The 20,199-nt window shown below is 32.9% G+C and overlaps 1 protein-coding gene across 1 annotated transcript; it reads right to left on the reverse strand.

Annotated features, from left to right (window-relative positions):
* Window positions 1-370: 370 nt before the first annotated feature.
* On the reverse strand, window positions 371-1,303 carry LOC122498366. The gene has a single exon (XM_043606059.1). It carries the CDS (start codon window positions 1,301-1,303, stop codon window positions 371-373), a length of 933 nt encoding a protein of 310 aa, XP_043461994.1.
* Window positions 1,304-20,199: the final 18,896 nt, after the last annotated feature.

Below are 20,199 nucleotides of genomic sequence, written 5' to 3' on the forward strand. Positions count from 1 at the left end.
GTCCCAGAACACTATCCACCGCCCTTTGTAACAGGTCAGGGAAGACGCCATCTGGACCCGGAGACTTGTAAGGACTAAAAGATTCCACGGCCCACCTGACCCTGTCGGCAGTCACAATCAGCCCGTGGAAGGTTTGTCAGAGGCACAAGATCGGGACCGCCCTCCCCAGTCTTCGAAAAGCCCGGAAAGTGTGTCTAGACCAGGTAGGCCAAGGTCTCCTCGTTCGACTCAGAAAAGCTCCTATCGGGCAATCTCATTGTGCCTAAAATTGCATCGGGGTTCTTAGCAAGCAGCTTATCAAGTCTAGCTGCCTCCTTCCCTTTTTCGATGCTAGAACAGAAAGCATTCCAACTATTTTGTTTTGCATTCATTATTTCCTTTTTTCCCTCATTTTAGTAAAATCAGACCAACCACTAGCCGTGCGCCTTTGCTTAGCACGCTTAAAAAGCCTCCTGGTTTTTTTCCTGAGACATTCTAGTTTCTCGTTCCACCAGCATGCTTCTTTTCCCGAAAATACTTTCGTCGGTTTGTAGCTATTTTCATAGGCTGCCTTAATGGTCTTTGTAAAATTACTAGCCACTTCGTCCAGGGTTTGATGATCTCTAATCCTACCTGGTAAACCAGAAAGTGTTTCTCTGAGTTCTGAGTTATACTTAGCCCAGTCCGTTTTCCTGGGATTGCGAATCCACTTGGCTTCCAAACGGACCGCAGACTCCACCTCAAAGACAATCTGTGAATGATCAGAAAGCGAAGGTTCATTAGAAACTCTCCATCTTCTTAACTTATTTTCAATACTTTTAGAGCAGAGAGTAATATCAATCACTTCCTGCCTAACAGCATTGATAAAAGTCGGAGTCGAACCCGTGTTAAGAATATCCAAATCCTTTCCGATTAGATATTCTAATAACTCCTGTCCTCTCTGGTTGTCCTTTGTGCTTCTCCACACCGTATGTTGTGAGTTTGCATCGCAGCCAAGCAACAGAGGAAGTCTTTTTTCCATACAATATTCCACCAACCTGCGAACTTCAATTAGCGAATTATTTTCATTATCATATGGAAAATTTGCAGATCCAATGACCGTCTTACCTATACCTTCTAGGTCAATTACCACTATCATCAGATCACCAGAACACAGATCCAACAGTGGATTTACGTTGATACCCTTAGTAAGAATACACCCTCTAGGTTTGGCAGCTCTACAATCCCTGTAACAAACAAGACCAGGCCCACCAAGTCCCCTAATAGCACCTCTTACTAACCATGGTTCTTGGATTAGCGAGGTGCCTGTGTGCATCCTAGTCATGCTCCTCATCAGTACTGACAAGGCGCCTTTACTATGATGCAAGTTAATCTGAGTAGCAGTGAGCTTTCATGAATTATGCTTGCACTTCTCCCGCCTCCGTATTACCAGAACCGTCACGATCAGGGACAGTTACCTTAAAGGTTACCCGCCTCATATGTTAGTACGGCCTGAATTCGAGAGCCTCTATGGCCGTCGCCTGACTCTCAGGGACCTGATCGACAAGAAGGAAACTCTTGTCATTCTTATCAGCCACCTGAGACCCATCGACATTTAGCAAGCGCCAGGTCGATGTCTTTAACGTAAGGTTGAAACCCTCCAGATGTCGCAAGACCGTCTGCACGTCGTCCGGTTCTCCTGGGATCCATGCAGTAGCCTTCACTATTCTCTGGAGTATCTCAACCCCTCCCACCTTCAGCTTCGCACCTTTCCAGGGACTGAGTTCAGCTACACGTTCCGTAAGACACGCTCTAGCCTCTGGGTTAGATGCGATGAAGACAAAAACTCCTCCTCTGCAGGAGGAGGCCTCAAAATTCGGCCACCGTTCAATCGGCTCCTTACAAGTGAGCAGCATGATGGCCTTCCTAAGAAGTCCAAACTGCCCCTCCGTAAGCACCGCATCGGGATAGCCCTCGCCGTAGACCACCATCGTCAGAGGATTCGTTCTTTGAGCCATTGTTAGCCCAACATTGTGACCATCTTTCCTGGCACTATGACGGACCGACTTTGGCCTTTTAGCATCCCCTTTTTCCAAGGGTGACGCATCCTGGCCGCTTTTTCTCTTCGACCCAGTAGCAACATCCGAAGAAATTGGGGAGCTTTCAATAGCTTTCAGCCGTTCTTTCCTCAACCGTTTCTTTTCATAACCCTACTTTTACGGCTTCAGCCGACTTAGGTTAGGAGTACTCGCATTCGCCTGGACATTCGGCCAGGGGAGAGGAAAACTGCAGAAAACCCACTTCCCGAGTACAACCGGTTTATTAACGTCGAGTCATGAATGTACATTTGGATAGGCATCACAAATGCACAAACATAGCCTCGGCGTCAAACCTCCCGTTTGATATATCTCGATCAGCGAAAAACACCGAGACTGTAACGATTCACTGAGGGTCACCCATCCAAGTACTAACCAGGCTCAAATGATGCTTAACCTCCGTGATCGCAAGCAACGGGATTCCGACAACCAAGCTATACCATCGGTTTATTATTAATTACTATTAACAATATTAATTATTTTAAATTATTGTTTAAAGTAAAACAAAATTTACTTTTAAAAAATGTTGGAATTATAAATTTAGTCACGTCCATGTGATAATATAATAATTTATTGTTAATTAAATTATCTTATAATTGACCCAATGAATTAATGGATCAATACATAATTGTTTATAATAATTAATTAAAAGTTGAAAACCTTAATTAACTAATGAGTCAATCAATTAATGTTTTCAACTGTTGTTAATTAATTATTATAAACAATTAGGTATAGATCTATTATTTCATTGTCTATTATAAAATAATTTATTAAACAACAAATTATTATAAACATTTATTATTATTCTAGAAAAATATATTAAATTGAAAATATTTATAATAATTTATTGTTAATAATCATTAGTTACAATAATAAGGCAACCTTATCTGAACCTTATAATGCCCGGATTAAAATTTCTGCACGGGTTAATTAATGGAAATAATTCAAAATCATTTTGTATGAACTATCAAAATTATCTAAATCAGTTACTTTATTGAAACTATTACTTCACTCTTTTTATAAAAAAAATTTCAGAGAAAAGTCTTTTACTAAGAGTAGGTTCAATATCTAGCACTTCAAATTCAACCCATTTTATAAAATGTGGAATTTAAATTTATACACACAGTTGCGCATTTATTATGTCTGTCAAGCTTATCCTTTTCTAGTTTAATAAAATTATCTAGTCTTGAATTAACACTAAAAATTGTTTGAATATTAAATGTTTCAATAATATTTTTATGTTTTCTCAAATTGATCCATAAGATGGAAAAACTCTTTTTATCATTATTATTTTTATAGTTATCTTTAATATCACTAATTTGGTTATTATTCAAGAGGTTCCTATTGTTAATTTCTGAAATCCGTTTTTGTATATGTTGATTTATAAATTTATCAGGGTAATTGTTTAGTTTTATATATAATTTATTTAAATTAATATTTTTATTATGAAAAGTTTTATTAGAAAGTTTTAATGATGTATCAACTAAATTTTTAATAATTGCAATTTTATGTTGTAAAGGATGGTTGGAATAATAGTTCAAAAGTCTACCTTAATATGTATCTTTTCTGTACCAATTAGTAATAATACCATCATCATTGTTGTTCCTAATAATTTTAATATTCAGAAAATTAATTTCTCTATCACATTCCAACTCATGAGTGAACTGCAATCTAACATGAAAGGAATTAAAGGCATCAATAATAATTTCAATTTTATTTTGTGGAACACATAGAAATGTGTCATCAACATATCTCTTATATGAGATGATTTCAAAATCTAAATTTCTAATAATATATTCCTTCAAATCTTGCATAACAATATCTGCCAGGATTGTAGAAATAGAAGAACCCATAGGAGTACCAAACTTTTGTCTGTAAAATTTATTGTTAAATTGAAAATACACATGGTTCATGATAGAAACTATACTATTTTTCAAATCATCTTTCGGAATTTTAGTTTCTTTCTCAATATAATGCCATCTGTCCTCAATTCCCTTCATGACAAGATCAATTGGAACATTAGTGAATAAAGAGAAACATCGAGAGACATCATCACATAATCCTGTGGAATTTTTAAATTTAAAATTGATTCTTTAAAAGTAAATGAAATGAATTTTTTTATATAAGAAGAAAGATTTAGTAAAGATTTAGTTAAAATTTCGGTGAACATTTTTGACGTAAAATAAGTACACAGGAAAAAAAAATTTGACTCCGTTTACACCTTAAATTCAGCCCATGTATTTCACATTTTTTTGTTCTGTCCTTGTTTAACGGAGCTGACTCCGTTTACACCTTAAATTCAGCCTCAAAAATAGGCTGAAAGTAAAACTTTTTTTTAGTGTATAGGGGAATTTATAGTCGAAACAACTGGTCTGAGTGGACAATTTACTTTATGAATTTTAGGTATACCATAAAATCTTGCAATATTAGTATTAGAAGTAATAATATCTTTCCTACTTATATTTTCATTGAGATAATCATTATTTCTGAGTTTGTTCAGTTTATTAAACACTCTTTTTTGTAAAGAAAATAGTGGATTTTCTAGTATCATTAGTTTTAATGTTTAAAATGTATAATGAATGTGCTAAATTCGACGTTTCATTAATTTTCTTTTTCAACTTGATATAACCATAGCCATCCTCGAATAAAATTTTAAAATCTTCTGATCTTAGTTTTTCTACAAATTGAAAAATATAAAAATAATTTTGTTATTTGATGAATACAACCTAATAAGGTGAAAAGGATACCTAAAATGGTAAATTCTTCTGTGATATTTGTTTTAGAACTTTTTTTGATATAATAAAGAATCGCAACTTCAGTTTTATGAATGTATAGTTAATATATACATACAAATCTATACGACAATCAAACTTTCGGTTCACAGTCTGGCTAAAAACTGTCCAGATTTCTCCATGTCAATTGTTTTTATTGATTGACAATTCGGTCGGGAAATTCGGATTTCAGTTTATTAAATTTAGTTGTTGCTAAGTGAAATTCTGCCATCTTGCATAATTTTTCCTTCCTTCTCATAATATCAAAAACTATTTGAGTAACGAGTCATTGAGGTGAAGCCTTCGGAATAAACATAAAGTCCGATGATCAGCATTTCGCATGTATGTAGTTTGTTTGAAATGCAAAAAAACTTACTTTTTTGTTCACATGAGGCACTCGATGTTTCGTATTTCTCCTTCACAGTTAAAGTGAAATTTCTTTTCCACGTCATCCCCACTCATCATTTGTACTAATTTCTAACAAATCTATACAATCCGATTGGTCTTTCCTGTAAGGCGATTCGAATCGAAGTGGTCCCCTTTGCGGCGAGCGCTCTTCTTTTATACCCCCCTCACGTCGAGTAACTAGTTGCACCTCATTGGTCGTCTGTACGCTGAAAGGGGAACTTGACGGTTACTCCCACTTTCCACATCTCCCATTGTTTTTCCATTCTCTCTCTTTCACTTTCCCTTTCTATCTTTTCCTCTCTCGTTTAATCGATCATTTAAAGGCTCAGAGTGACAATCGAATCCGCCTTCTAAATCGAATTTTCATCGTTCATATCGATGAGTTGCTTCTCGCCGATTTTTCCTGCATTCAAATATATATATATATATATATATATATATATATATATATATATATGCTCGCGAGTTCACGCTGAAAATTGCAGAAAAAACTAAATAAAAAGAAATGGAAGTCATGAATATTTCAGCGAAATCAAGCGCGAATATAAATATTTATCGCGCCACGATTTATGGCATATTGGGAACTCCTTTTTCTGGCAAGCGAAATGCAGCTTTTTTCTCTCTCTCTCTCTCTCTTTCTTTCTCTCCCTCTCCCTTACTCTACTCACTAGCTTATCCTTTGTATTATCAAAGAAAGATTTTTAATCTTATGACTCGTGAAAAAAGAATTTCTATACGATGTTCCTATATTTTATTTTAATTAATTTTCTTCTTAAATAGTATTCTCTACATTTGATTTTTGTTTTTTTTTAATTTAATTATCTTTAATCCGCATTTCGAGAAAAATGTTTTGAATGATAACGATTGAAATGTGTATTTTTCTCACTTGATATTTTAATGAAAAAAATAGTTCTTTTAATTAAATAATAAATTCTTCATTTCACTTAGTGTAGAATAATTTAATTAATTCAATTTTTGTTGAATGGTTATTTAAAATATTTTTGTACTTCAAAACTGAAATAACGCTTTGAATCATTTCTATTATTGTGGTTTCAAATTAATTTCAAATGTACCCTATTAAGAATATTTTTATAAATAGTTATGGATTTAATAATAATTATTTTTTTTTTACTACTATTATTTTTGTTTTTAAAGAAAAAATTTTTCGTTCTGTATTTTAACAGTTGTTTTTTCACAATATTATTTAGTTTTTTCGATTTTCTATAAATTATCTATTCTTCGTATACTTTATCGACATCGTTTTATAACTTTTCTATTTTTACCAAATTCCCCTAATTTTTCATATTTCCGTGAGCTTTTTCAACATTTTTCAGTTTTATACATTTTTACACTGCATTTTTCGATTACGTTTCATTTTTCCACGTTTTGTCTTTTTACGACCATTTATTTGTCTGTCCCTTTTTTTACATTCTACTTTTTCACGTTCTCTAATTTCTCTCTCTTTCTCTCCCTTTCTCTTTTTTTTCATTTTCCTTAACATTTTTTCTGAATATACATTTTTATAATTAAACAATTTGCCTTCATTTTTAACGGCTCTACTCGAGAAAATGTTTTGAGTCAGCAAAATTTTTTATAATAATTCAATAAATAAATGAAGAGACAAAAAAATATAATAAATATTTTTTATTAAGGCTGAAAAATATTTTTTTAATTGTTTGTATGAAAATAAATTTAGTAAGTTTATTTTTTTAATGATTAATTAAGTTTATGTAATTATTAGTTTATTATTAATTATATGTGAAACATTATAGTCGACAATAGATGAGAGTGCGGGGAGTTTTAATAAATAGTTTGATATTTGTTTCAATTAATTATACAAGGGAGGGTTGTGATGAAAAGTTAAATCTGAAAATTTAATTTGTCATCGAGACGATGAGGGTAATGTTCTAAGGGGTCGATTCCATTGTGTGATCTAAACGTTCTTATCAAGTTGAAACGATGCATATCTTTCATCAGACATTCCGCCGAGTAGATATATAGAAAATAATTTCAGTAGGGCAAGATTAATCTTCCCCATTAAATTCAAGACGCCTTATTTTATTTTATATGCCTTATTTTGACAAAAAATATATTGTCGAATATTTTTTATTTTAAATTTGCCTTTAAGATTTTTGGGGCATCCGCTGCACGCAGTCTACAGTTTTTAAAAATTAATCAGAAACAAAAACATTTTTTTGTTAAAAAATGATCATTTAAAACGCTTTTAAATTATTGATGAAACGAGAGAGGAAAAGATAGAGTGGAAAGTGGAAGTAAGAGTGAAAAGTGGGAGTGGGTAATGAAACTGGGAAGTTAAAGTGGGAGGTGAAAGTGGGAAGTGAGAGTGGAAAGTAGGTAATGAAAGTAGGAAGTAAAAAGTGGAAAGTAGGAAGTAAGAAATGAAAGTGAAAAGTGGGTAGTGAGAGTGAAAAGTGGGAGTGGGTAATGAAACTGGGAAGTTAAAGTGGGAAATGAAAGTGGAAAGTGAGAGTGGAAAGTGGGAGTAGGAAATGAAAAGTGGGAGGTATAAGTGGGAAGTAAGAGTGGAAAGTGAGAGTCTGAAGTGAAAGTATAAGAGTTACAGAATCGACCTCCAGTAGTTCTCTATTTAATAAAGTGTTGTCTAGATCTCAAGAGATTTTCTTAATTTATTTAACGGAAAATAGTTGAAATATTAAAGAAAATATAATTGCGGAATGCTGGTCACCGAACTTCATGTTTATTTGTGCTTCACCTTAATGATAGTTTTTGTTACAAATTCTAATTCAAATTAAAAGTCTATATACATGAAGAATTAAATTTTTCAGTTTAGGTTTATTTTTTAGCAGATACTCGTGTATTGTTGTGGAAATAATGCGATTAATTACCCAAAATCATGTTATGTTTCAAATCGTGTGAGCACGCCTATGTTCTATTCATTTCATATTGGTAACAATGTAACAGAGTTGTGCTTGGACATTATTCGCGTAGGCATAAAAGTCGAAAACGATGAGGGATTCTCGACGGCCTATTGTTTAGTTATGATCAACGTTTCAATATATAATACCTCAAGTTACAAAACCCTTCTCGCCTGCAGCTCTATAAATACACCGCACGTGTTACATTCATCAAATACCTTTGACTGTATATGTCTGTTTTAACTATAGATTCAACGAAATGGTAAAAAAGCTTCTTTTTCCAAATCGTAATTATTAATTCGAACCGGCATCGCTATTTTTACCTTTTTAAAATTAATATTTTCCTAAAATTACCACAAATTTTTAGAGTCACCCTAAATGATCTATAGTTTTTAAGGTTATGTAAAAAAATTATTGAAATAGTCTACAAGATGATGAAGTATTGAAAAATTTTAACGATCGTCCGAAAAGTTTTATGATACAAAAGTTGCGTACTCGCCTTTTGGAAAAGAGAAAATAAAAAAATTGATATATAACGAATTGACAAAGAGAAATTTAGTGAAAAAAAGAAGAAAGTTATTAAAACTTTACAATGTACGATGAAAAATTTTTTTTATTCTATTGTCTGATCGAATACTGTGATGTTAAAATTGTATCGAGTGAAACTAAAATCGAAAAAGTTCCCTTGAACTTTCAGAAAAAAAACTTAATGCACTTGAGAGTCCTTTAGTTTTCAAAATTGTGAAAGATAAAAAAATACCAAACATTTCTTCGATTGTAAAATTTTGTTTGAACCTGCATTTTCAATTTTATAATTTAGATTTTTCAGTTTAGCCTCGTCTATATTGATCTAGTTAAAAAAATTGTTTTTACTCTTAACCTAAAAGTTCAATTTAGACGCAAAAGTTACTTAAAGAATATTTTTCAAGATTGAAAATTTATGTAATGATGAATTTTTAATAACAGTGATTCTGACGATAAGATAAAATATTAAAAAACAACTTTTAAAAACTCCAGTAAAATTTACCGCTTATTGAAAACTTGACACATACACACACATATATATTTGTATATAAACAGAAAAATTTTTAAGTGATTGTTTGTCAATATTAGAGTTTCTTTGAAAAATACTATTGTCGTCATAAAATTCAAGTAATATTCTTGGCTATCTATTTTTCTGTCTGCTGTTGCGACTAGAGAGAGAGAGAAGGAAAGCGCGCGCGCTCTTTTCGAGAAACTCAATATAAGTTGAAAACTTTTCGCTATTCGTTTGAGCGAAGCAAATAGTTGGAGAGTTTTCACATTATTGTCGCATTACCCAATATAAGTAACAGTCCCGTAAGAATAAATTGGCTAATTAGATTCTATCTCAAGCGCCGATTTCCGACATTCCTTTGGCAGAGAAGTTTTCATTAGTCCAATCTGGATATAAACCTAATTTGAACTTTCAGAATTATTTTCTATCCCCCCTCCGATTTTTTTCAGCATATTCTTTTATATCAGAATCTTATATGTATATAGATACATTTTTTTTGTCTACGGTTTTATTTACTACTGAAAAAAGTTTTTCTATTTGATGGGGTTTTATTTGGATTTTGGAAATATTTTTCTGTCTAGTGCTTTTAGTATTGAATATCCTTTTTCAACCTTGTTAGGGAACAATTTTTTTTTGTTCTATTATGTTTGCTGACAAAAAAAATTTGTTTACAATTTTTTATAATGTCAAAAAAATGATCAAAATTTCATTCATAACACAGGACCACAAAATTTTTTTCGATTTTTTTAAAGGAAGTATTTACCGGACCATGTTTTTTATATGTTTTGTTGGTCAAGTTTTTTCACAAATGAATAAAATTCGCAAAAACTGACTGTATACAAAATATAAATAAAATAAGTACCTATAAGATTCTATTAAAAAACAACTTTAACACACTAAAAAAATATTATGTAATGTTAAGCAAACAAAGAAAGTCGTAAATATTCAAAATTTAAAATGTCGGATCCAATATGGCGTCGATTTTTTTAAAATTCACCCAATTCGCCTGACACTTGTTAGTCGGGGGTTTTTATAGGGTCGCTGAATACGAATTTCAGCTTAGTTTTCTAAAATTCTAAATATGGTAAATTTTTAAAAAGTTTGTTGGGCATATTGGATCCGCCATTTTAAATATTTTAAGGCCAGGTTACTCTGAAAAACGTGATTTTTTTCAATACTACCCCTATCGTAAGATTTTTTATATGCATTAGCGACATTTTTTCGAATGTAAATAAGCAATAGCTAGACCCCCCCTCCCCCTTAAATGCTTACGTAATACTAGAATGGTCCCTAAGGTTGAATTCGTATCCAGCGACCCCAAAAACCCCCAAGTAACAAGTTTCAAGTAAATATGATAAATTTTTAAAAATTTTGTCAGCCATATTGGATCCGCCATTTTGAAGAAACTTGACGTGATGTCGGAAAACTGAGTTCGGATTCTAATTCAGCGACCCAAAAAACATAAAAAACCTGGTCCGGTCAATACTTCCTTAAAAAAAATTTTTTTGGTCCTGTGTAATTGAGTTTCTGCAATCATTTGTAATTTCTCTAAAATTCTCCAAATTATATCGTACAATTTACAAACTTTTCGTCCTTTTTCAATCAAATTACAGATTTTACGGACTTTTTTTTCAAAAAAACTGAATAATTATGTATTTCATAAACAAATTAACTTATTTTACGAAACGAATTTTTTCAATGAAATTATTCTGCTTTTTTTATTTTCTGCTTAATTTTTTCACTTCTTTTACTATCTTTCAGAATTTTAAGTGGTCAATATTTTTTCTATTTGCTTATACGTCTGTGGTTCATACTATTTTATCAAAATAGAATAGAATTGCAAATTGGAAAGGCAATATTAATTATTACTATTAATTTTTTACTAAATATTTGTAAAACTAATTGCGTGGGCATTAAAAATACTGTTGAAGACTATTTCAAGGCATGATGAAAAAAATTCCCTGACATTTCCCGGTTTTTTTCAATCCCCTAAAAATTGGTAGACTCACAATTTTGACCGGTACTGTATAATAATTTTTTTACTTCTTTTACTATAAAATGCACACCATATAATTTTTAATCGAATTTTAGGCTTTAGTTAAGACTTTGTTGCTTTCAGTTAGAGCATTTTTGACTCTATGAAGGAGTTTATACCGTAAGCCTTAAATATAAGCCTCCGCGCGCATAAACGGATATACCTCCAGGAGCATATATTTGCGCCTGCGCGAACACGTGGTCAAGGCAAACTCTTTCACAACACAGCTGCAGGTAAACACTTTGCGCAGACGCAAGTATATCCTCATGGAGGCATATCCGTTTATGCTCGCGGAGGCTTATATTTAAGGCTTACGGTGTAAACTCCTTCTATGTAATCTTTCACTGCTGTCAGACATCGAAATGCGCGCGCGATAATATGAAATGCGTTTGAAAATAACATATTTTAAATTGTTGACCAAAACAATTTGTCTTTGATACAATTTAGAATAATTCAGGTAATTCAGGATAATTCGAGATAATTCAGGATAATTCAACACAAGTGTACACCAAAATTCATAAGTTTTTTGGCTCTCGGGTTTCAAGTCGAACACCGTAGCTGAGATTTTCTGCGAAATTGCATTTGACTACTTTCGATGTGCTTAAACAGATGTGACCATAACTTTAAGTCACCACTTTAATGAGTCTTGAATTTCTTGAGGAGACGTGTAAGCCTATTACTGGTGGGCATGATACAATTCGCAATTATTGTCTGAAATATAGTCAAAAAAATATTTCTAAAACTACTACTTTGGATAATGCAGTGCAACAACATTATATTTCCATTTGACAATGGCTAATAATTTTCGATATCTAAAATCAGTTTTCCATCAAATTATTATCGTGACACTATTGCTGTTGTGCAATTTAACTCCAGGGATGGGGTTTTTTTCACCGAGACAATATGTGTGACGCTGTTCACACTAATGTACTATTTTACTCAGGGCTTTTCACACAGTAAGCTCTATTGGGACATATTTTGAAATAGGGGGTGGACACCGATTTAAATTCCTATCAATTTTATTTGATTCCAAAGTACGATTCGACACGTTTTTGTCTGTTTTCAAATCCTGTTTCTGGTGCTAGGGGAGAGAGAGAGAGAGAGAGAGAGTGGAAGTGTGTGGATGGACAGTTATCATGTGTGTGGGTTTGCTTGTGAGGTTGCGCGGCATTTGGCCGGACAGGAAAAGAGGGTAGTTGGGAGGGGAGGTGAGAGAATGGTAAAGAGAAGGAGAGAGAGAGAAACAGACAGAGTAGATGGCTTGAAATCGACGAACTGTTTGGCTCTCGCGAGATCAGAGGATAAATGGCAAACAGAGACGTCACTGAACACCGAATTGTGCCAACACGTCACATATACGCAAACATATAAATACATGTACACATATAATGTCCCCCAACACATATATCGACGTATTTACATATACAGAGAGACAGAGAGTGAGAGAGAGTGAGAGAGACGGAGATTCAAATAATCATTACACATATATACAGTTTCATTCACACACACAATCAAATATTCGGACACAACGGAACATTTATTTATTAACAATTTTCAAACGTATGTATTCGCAAACCCATTTTATGAGCATGCAAACACCCGCGAATGACGAAATAAGCCATTTTCGAATATTACATTGTATAGTGGAGGAATATTTTTTTCATGGATAATGAAAATTTATTTTATTGCCTTTCCAATGTCGTTTTGTTCTGGATTTCCGTTTACTACTTTTAAATTACGAACTTCATACTTTTTTATTTAGATAAATAAAATAGTTCTATTGCTAGATAAAATAATTATTAAAAATTACCCCTGGCTATATGATTTGCAATTTTGGATTTTTAAAATCTGATCCCACATTCCTAATTAGCGACCCCCATAATAGTTTAAAATCTTTGCAAGATTTGTAAAATGTGACTCCCAAAGTCCGCTGGCTAGCGATATAGGTGTAAACCCTTCATATTTGATCCGTCATTCTGAATTTCTGAAGTGAGAGTCGTAATCAGTGATCCCAGAATATTTTTAAAAGTAACCATCTAAGAGTAAGAATGAAAATTACAATATAATAGAAATTAAAATAATCGTATTTGCAAGAAAAGGGCCAATGTGAGACGATGTGTATACTTGGGAGTATTATCGTTTTTCTATATAAAAATGGGTAAACGATATCTCATGTCATTTCGCTGAGCTCAATACTCACCACACGTTGCCACTCGTTTCAAACCGCAAAAACAATGAACGTAACTTTCCACTTACGAGGCGACTCGACAATGGCGAAAAATCAAGCACAGCAGCAATACCTTTCTGTTTGAAAAAAAATATACTCACACATACACATTAGGTTGATAGTGCAAGAATATAGTTTCGCATTTTCAACACCTTTTTGAGGCTTTTGTATCACCTTTTGTTGTTGTTGTTGCTGCACGTTCTTTCATGACAGCGTTGAAAATGAGGATAAAGCAAAAAAAAAGAGGGAGAGAGAGAAAAATAACACGTATAAAGAATAAAGGAACAACGATTTTATCACTATGATGCTTTCACTCACTTGATGGATATTGTTCTTTAATTTTGTATTTCCTTCATTTTTGATACTAATACTCATACTAGATAGTTTGGGATGGATTTATGATTCCTAAAGTTACTTTCCGATCCATCGACTGTACCTTTCCCATGCTTTCAACTGCTTTAATGACGTTTGCGGTGAAAGCTTACTTGTCAAAGTCGCCTTCAATTTTAATCAAGAAGTCCCTCTTCTTTGTAGATTCTGTTCCTACAAAATGTTGTCTAATGTCTGGATTAATTACTTGACGGAAATTGTTTTTCTATTCAGAAAAAAAGAACCAAGTGGACAGCCTGTTTTTATTTTGCAACATCGCCTAACCAGCAGCGATAAGGTATAGAAAATATTGTTGCGTGTGGCCGTTTGGGGCGCATGATTATTCCCCAAATGTCATTTTTCCGAAATGTCATTTTACCGAACTGCACTTTTGCGAATAGTCATTTTTGCGAAAAGCCAATTTTGCGAAATGCCACTTTTGCGAATTGTCATTTTTTCGAAAAGCTATTTTTGCGAATTGTCATTTTTGCGAATCGCCATTTTTACGAATTGTCAATTTTCCGAAAAGTTATTTTTGCGAATCGACATTTTTACGAATTGTAATTTTTTCGAAAAGTCATTTTTGCGAATTGTCATTTTTGAGAAATGTCATTTTTGCGAATTGTCACTTTTGCGAATCACCATTTTTACGAATTGCCATTTTTGCGAAAAATCATATTTGCGAATTGACATTTTTGCGAATTGTCATTTTTGAGAAATGTCATTTTTGCGAATTGTCACTTTTGCGAATCGCCATTTTTACGAATTGCCATTTTTACGAATTGTCATTTTTGCGAATAGTCATTTTTGCGAAAAGTTATTTTTACGAATTGTCATTTTTGCGAATCGCCATTTTTACGAATTGTCAATTTTCCGAAAAGTCATTTTTGCGAACCGACATATTTACGAATTGTCAAATTTCCGAAACGTCATTTTTTCGAAAAATACAATAGAAAACTTGTAGGTCTATAAATTCACTATTGTATTTTTCGCAAAAATGACAATTCGCAAAAATGACTTTTCGGAAAATTGACAATTCGTAAAAATGTCGATTCGCAAAAATGACTTTTCGGAAAATTGACAATTCGTAAAAATAGCTTTTCGCAAAAATGACAATTCGCAAAAATGACAATTCGTAAAAATTACTTTTCGCAAAAATGACTATTCGCAAAAATGACAATTCGTAAAAATGGCTATTCGTAAAAATGGCAATTCGCAAAAGTGACAATTCGCAAAAATGTCATTTCTTTAAAATGACTATTCGCAAAAATGGCAATTCGTAAAAATGACTTTTCGCAAAAATGACATTTCACATAAATGTCTTTTCGTAAAAATGACAATTCGCAAAAATGAGTTTTCGAAAAATTGACAAATCGTAAAAATGGCGATTGGCAAAAATGACAATTCGTAAAAATGGCTATTCGTAAAAATGGCTATTCGCAAAAATGGCTATTCGCAAAAATGACAATTCGCAAAAATAGCTTTTCGCAAAAATGACAATTCGCAAAAGTGACATTTCGCAAAATTGGCTTCTCGCAAAAATGACTATTCGCAAAAGTGCAGTTCGGTAAAATGACATTTCGGAAAAATGACATTTGGGGAATAATCATGCGTCCCTGGCCGTTTTCCATAGGTTTAGATAGAATACTATGAACCTCCGTTATAGGGCGGGATCTTTCTACTCCCTAAAAACTATGTAGGTCCCTGTCAAAGCTGTTTTATCGCAACTCACAGGTCGACATTTTTAAAGAAGTCTGCTCTCTTCCCGCGTAAAAGATCTCCCTTCCCGCTACCTCAAGGCTACCTCAAAGCTCCCTCAAGGCTCACTTAAGGATCATGTTTTGTTTGAAGCTAAAAACTCGTCTAAAACTTAAGACATAAGGCTCTATTAAGGCTCAAAGTTCACTTAAGGCTCAAAACTTGTTGGAAGCTAAAACCTTGTCTAAAACTTAGAACTGAACTTAGAGCTTAAGCTATAGCCTTATGTCTAGGTTTAGTACTAAGTTTCAGACAAGGTTTTATCTTCAAACAAGTCTTGAGCCTTAAGTGAGCCTTGACACTTAATAGAGCCTTACTTCTTAAGTATTAGACGAGTTTTTAGTTTCAAACAAACCTTAAGTAAGCCTTGAGGTAGCCTTGAGGTAGCTTTAAGACAGCCTTGAGATAGGCTTGAGGGACCTTTGAGGTAACTTTTAGGTAGCCAACATTTTTTTACGCGGGTAGCGAGGACAGACGTCGTGCACTACCAGCGGGGACAACGGTGGAGGTCATCAAAGCAGTTGGAAGTATAAGTAAGGCAGAGTCCGTGTAATGAATAGTTACTTTCGATATCCGTGGCTTGAATTGACTTACCCAAGAAAATGAGGAGCAACTAAGGCTGCAAGATGTTCTCAAAAAACCAAAGAGCGAAAAAAGAACCTCTAGCGGACCATTGTCCACAGAATATCTGAAAACTTTCTGCGGACCGTTAGCAGACTATTATTTAAAGAAAGCCTGTGGTTCAAAAAATTCATTAACTGTTATTCCATAATTTCTAAATTTTTAAAACCGTCGGAACTTCTGCGGACTTTATAGAAAGGCAGAAGTCCGCTGAAGGTTCGCAGAAAGTTTGCTGACACTCTGTAGACTTTTTCACTTGATGCAGTATTGATGGACCCTAAATTATAAGTGACGCACTGCTTCTCGATGTTTGCCGAAACAGTAATCTTTAGTATTAGATGTTGAACACCCCTACGGACGTCTTTTCTATAAAGAGAACAGTAAGACATTCCCTCTTCTTTTAGGCCACAATGCAGTGAACTTGAATTCTTTCCAATACTATTACTCAAAACATATTAAATTCTCCACTAGACTAAAGTTATTTTAAAGAAGAAAGAATCCTGCATCCCGACTCCTGAGATATTTGAAAATTGAATTTAAAAAAATCATTCTGAGAATGTAATAAATAACGGAATGTCCGACATGGTACATTTATAAACCGTACTTTGCTCTTCTCAATGCTGTTCAGTTTTTTTTCATTTTTTTTCCATCAACCTGACCCACATTCACAAAACTATTGAAACACTCGAGTCCAGACATCTCTCTCTCTCTTTCGCTCACTCTCATTCTTCCCCTACTGCATTTGAATAACAAGGAACTAACAACAAATAGGAATTCACAAGCTCGTCTCCCTGTATACTCCTAAGTATGAAGTACATTCGTAGGTGTTAGTGATGGTTGCTCGCCAGTCCTCATCTGCGAACTCATTGTCATTGAGACTAAATTCACTAGCGAACTGGAATTCTCTTGTCATAGTATTTGTTTGGCACCGTTTTCTCTCACTCTCCCCCTTTCTCTATTTCTCTCTTTCTTGCTCTTTTTTTCATGCCAAATATAAGCAAAGAAATATACATATATAGTATTTTTGTGTATCGTTAAAGCACCAACATTTTTCTCTTTATTCTCTTTCAATTGTTCCGGAGTAGAATTCAAACATTTCTGAATAGTCGTGTGTGCGTAATGTGAAACATTCTGAAAGTGAGATTTTCTGTAAAATTAATTCCAGCAAAGCCTTGGAATGTTACTGTATCAGCAATCCTCATATTCCCATTCTAATAACACTGCAAACCACTGGGTTATATTCCCTTACTATTGTTCTGCATTCTACACGCGCGCTTCCATTAACCCTTTTAAGGGTCATGTGTCAAAGTTGTACCAAATTTTTATATGTAGAGAGAGAGAGAGGAAATACGTTTCATTTTCGGTTTTTTCTTTCTTTACCGTATCATATTGTTAATGGATTTTTGAATTGAAAAAATACTATTATAAATACTCAAATGGTGGTTTATTAGATAAATATAAAAAATTGGTGCAAACTATAATTTTAAAATTGTATATAATAAAGTGTCTGTTAAACCATTAACGCCCAAATGACCAAAATTTTTACTTGGACTTCAATACACGATTTGAAGTATTTATAGACAATAAATTTTAGCAGAAATAAGATATAGGGGGTTTTGGGGATCCCTTTTTCAGATTCTGGGGTCAAAATAGCGATTCGATCAACACAAAATCCAATTTGGCGGCTATTTTGAGAAAAAACCCAAAGAAATAAGTACATTTTTTCAAAAATATTTTTTACAGATCTAAAATAATTTTTTAAACCTTTCTTAAGAATGCTATTGGTGGGAAAAATAGTTGTACTTTCAAAATATAAAATAGAGAAATTCTGATTTTAAGATGGCGGAATCAAAATTTAGAAAAAGTAAATGCTTTATAGCAAAAAAATAAAAATTTACACCAACATTCAAAAAGTTTGCAAATTCGATTCAAAATGTATACTTGGGGGTTTTTAGGAGCGCTGATGGCGAATCCGATGTCAGTTTTTCAAAATTAAAAATGTCGAATCCAATATGGCGGACATTTTTTAAAAAAAAATTCGATTCGCTTGAAACTTGTCACTCGAGCGTTTTTGGGGTCGCTGATAACGAAACCCATAAACTTATTGAAAAGGTAAAATGCGTTAGAAAATTTCAAATAAATTTTATATGGAAATATGGAAAACAATTGAAGAACGAAGCAACTTTATATAAGTGCATTACAACTTTTATATTCATCTATAGTGCTATATTTTTTTTGACTGTCTTGTCAATCGGTACGTATTCAGTTTTCGTTTGTAAAATGTATTTATAGTTTGGTTTGTCATCGTTCATTTCTTCTCAAATTTTCTTAGTAAGTTAGTATGTGAGTACTGAAATACTTAATTGCACTGTCATAAATCACGTTGTTTTCATCAACACTTTTTCATTATGTTGGGGCATTTCGTCATACTTTGTTTCTCTTCTTACATAAATATTATATCATTTGATCCTTTTAGTACACTCGTTTCTTCATAATATTCTTGCTCTTTTTCATCTTCTTTAAATTGTGTAAACATATAATTCGCATATTCCTTTAAAATCTTCAATATTTAGTTATTAATATCCTAGTCGTCGCAATATTCTTGATATCGTATTGATCCATTTTGTTATATTTGTTTCCTTTATTTATTTATATTTCATCACATAGTCCTACTGGAATGTCCTATTCGTCGTAATATTCTTGATACCTTTTTGATTCACTTTGTTATATTTGTTCCTTTTTTGATTCATATTTTATCATTCAGCCCTACTTGAATATCCTAGTCGTCATAATGTTATTATCTCATTGGTCCATTTCGTCATAATGGATTCATATTTTATCATTCAGTCCTAGGATTTCTTTAATCTTTGTACGTTCAAATTTTCGTTGTAAAATTAACAATCCTTTTCTTTGTACTACTTTACATCTCTTTAATCGTATTTCATTCGCGTTATCATTATCTGTTTAAGGTATTTCGTTTAATGTGCTATTCTGATTTCTTTCATTTTTTTAAATCGTTGACATAAATCACATGTTTTGATAAAGTCTTCAACATATTTTGTTATGTTGGACCAGTTTGTCATATTTCTTATCTTCTGCACTGTAATATCCTTAAAATAGTGTCCTCCTAATATTCCTTCATGTGCTTCTGCTATAATTTTTCTTCCATTTGTTTCAATGTGCTTATTTATTAAATATATTTCCTTATCACCGCCTTTCCATATTTTAAAAAGAATTCTTTATATTTTGTTTTCATCTATATCTTCGTAAATAATTCTTAATCTTTCGTTTCTAGTTTCTTTTTTCTAAAAATTCTGTTAATTGCTGATTTTTCACCTGTTGTCATCTGAACCCTTGGAATTCGCGACAAGGCGTCAGCGTTTGTGTTAGCAATTCCTTTTTTTTTATAATTTCATAATCATATTCTTCCAATTTTAGTCTCCATCTTATTAATTTACTTATCGGATCTTTAACATTAAATTACCAAACTAAGGGTTTGTGATCTGTTACGATTTTAAATCTTCGTCCAAAAAGATGGTGTCTAAAATGTTTAACTGCCCATACAATTGCTAAAAATTCTTTTTCAGTCGTCGTGTAATTTATTTCAGCTTTATTTAAAGTTCTTGAAGCAAATGCTATTGGTTTATCTTCTCCGATTTGTCCTTGCGATAAAATTGCTCCTAATCTTTCATTTGATGCATCAGTTGTTAAGACAAAAACTTGATTCCACTCAAATGTAATTTCCTTTCGTAGTAATTTAGTTAGTGGATTTGCTATTTTAGGGAAGTTTTTTATAAATTCTCGGGAATAGCCAATAAGTCCTAAAAATTGCTTAATCTGTTTTTAAGTTTTTGGTCTTGGATAATTTTTCACTTTTTCAATTCTATCTGGATTTGGCTTTATACCTTCTTTTGTAATAACATGCCCTCAATATTCCAATTCTGGTTGCAAATATTCGCATTTATCTGGCTGTAATTTGAGTCCAACTTCTCGGAGTCTTATAAACAAATTCTTCAAATTTTT

Source organism: Leptopilina heterotoma, unplaced genomic scaffold (assembly GCF_015476425.1).
Source record: "Leptopilina heterotoma isolate Lh14 unplaced genomic scaffold, ASM1547642v1 Lhet_15, whole genome shotgun sequence".
Taxonomy (NCBI): Eukaryota; Metazoa; Arthropoda; class Insecta; order Hymenoptera; family Figitidae; genus Leptopilina; species Leptopilina heterotoma.

Excerpts from the sequence above, each read along its gene's own strand:
- LOC122498366 (XM_043606059.1), bottom strand. The coding sequence starts at position 1,303 with ATGACTAGGATGCACACAGGCACCTCGCTAATCCAAGAACCATGGTTA.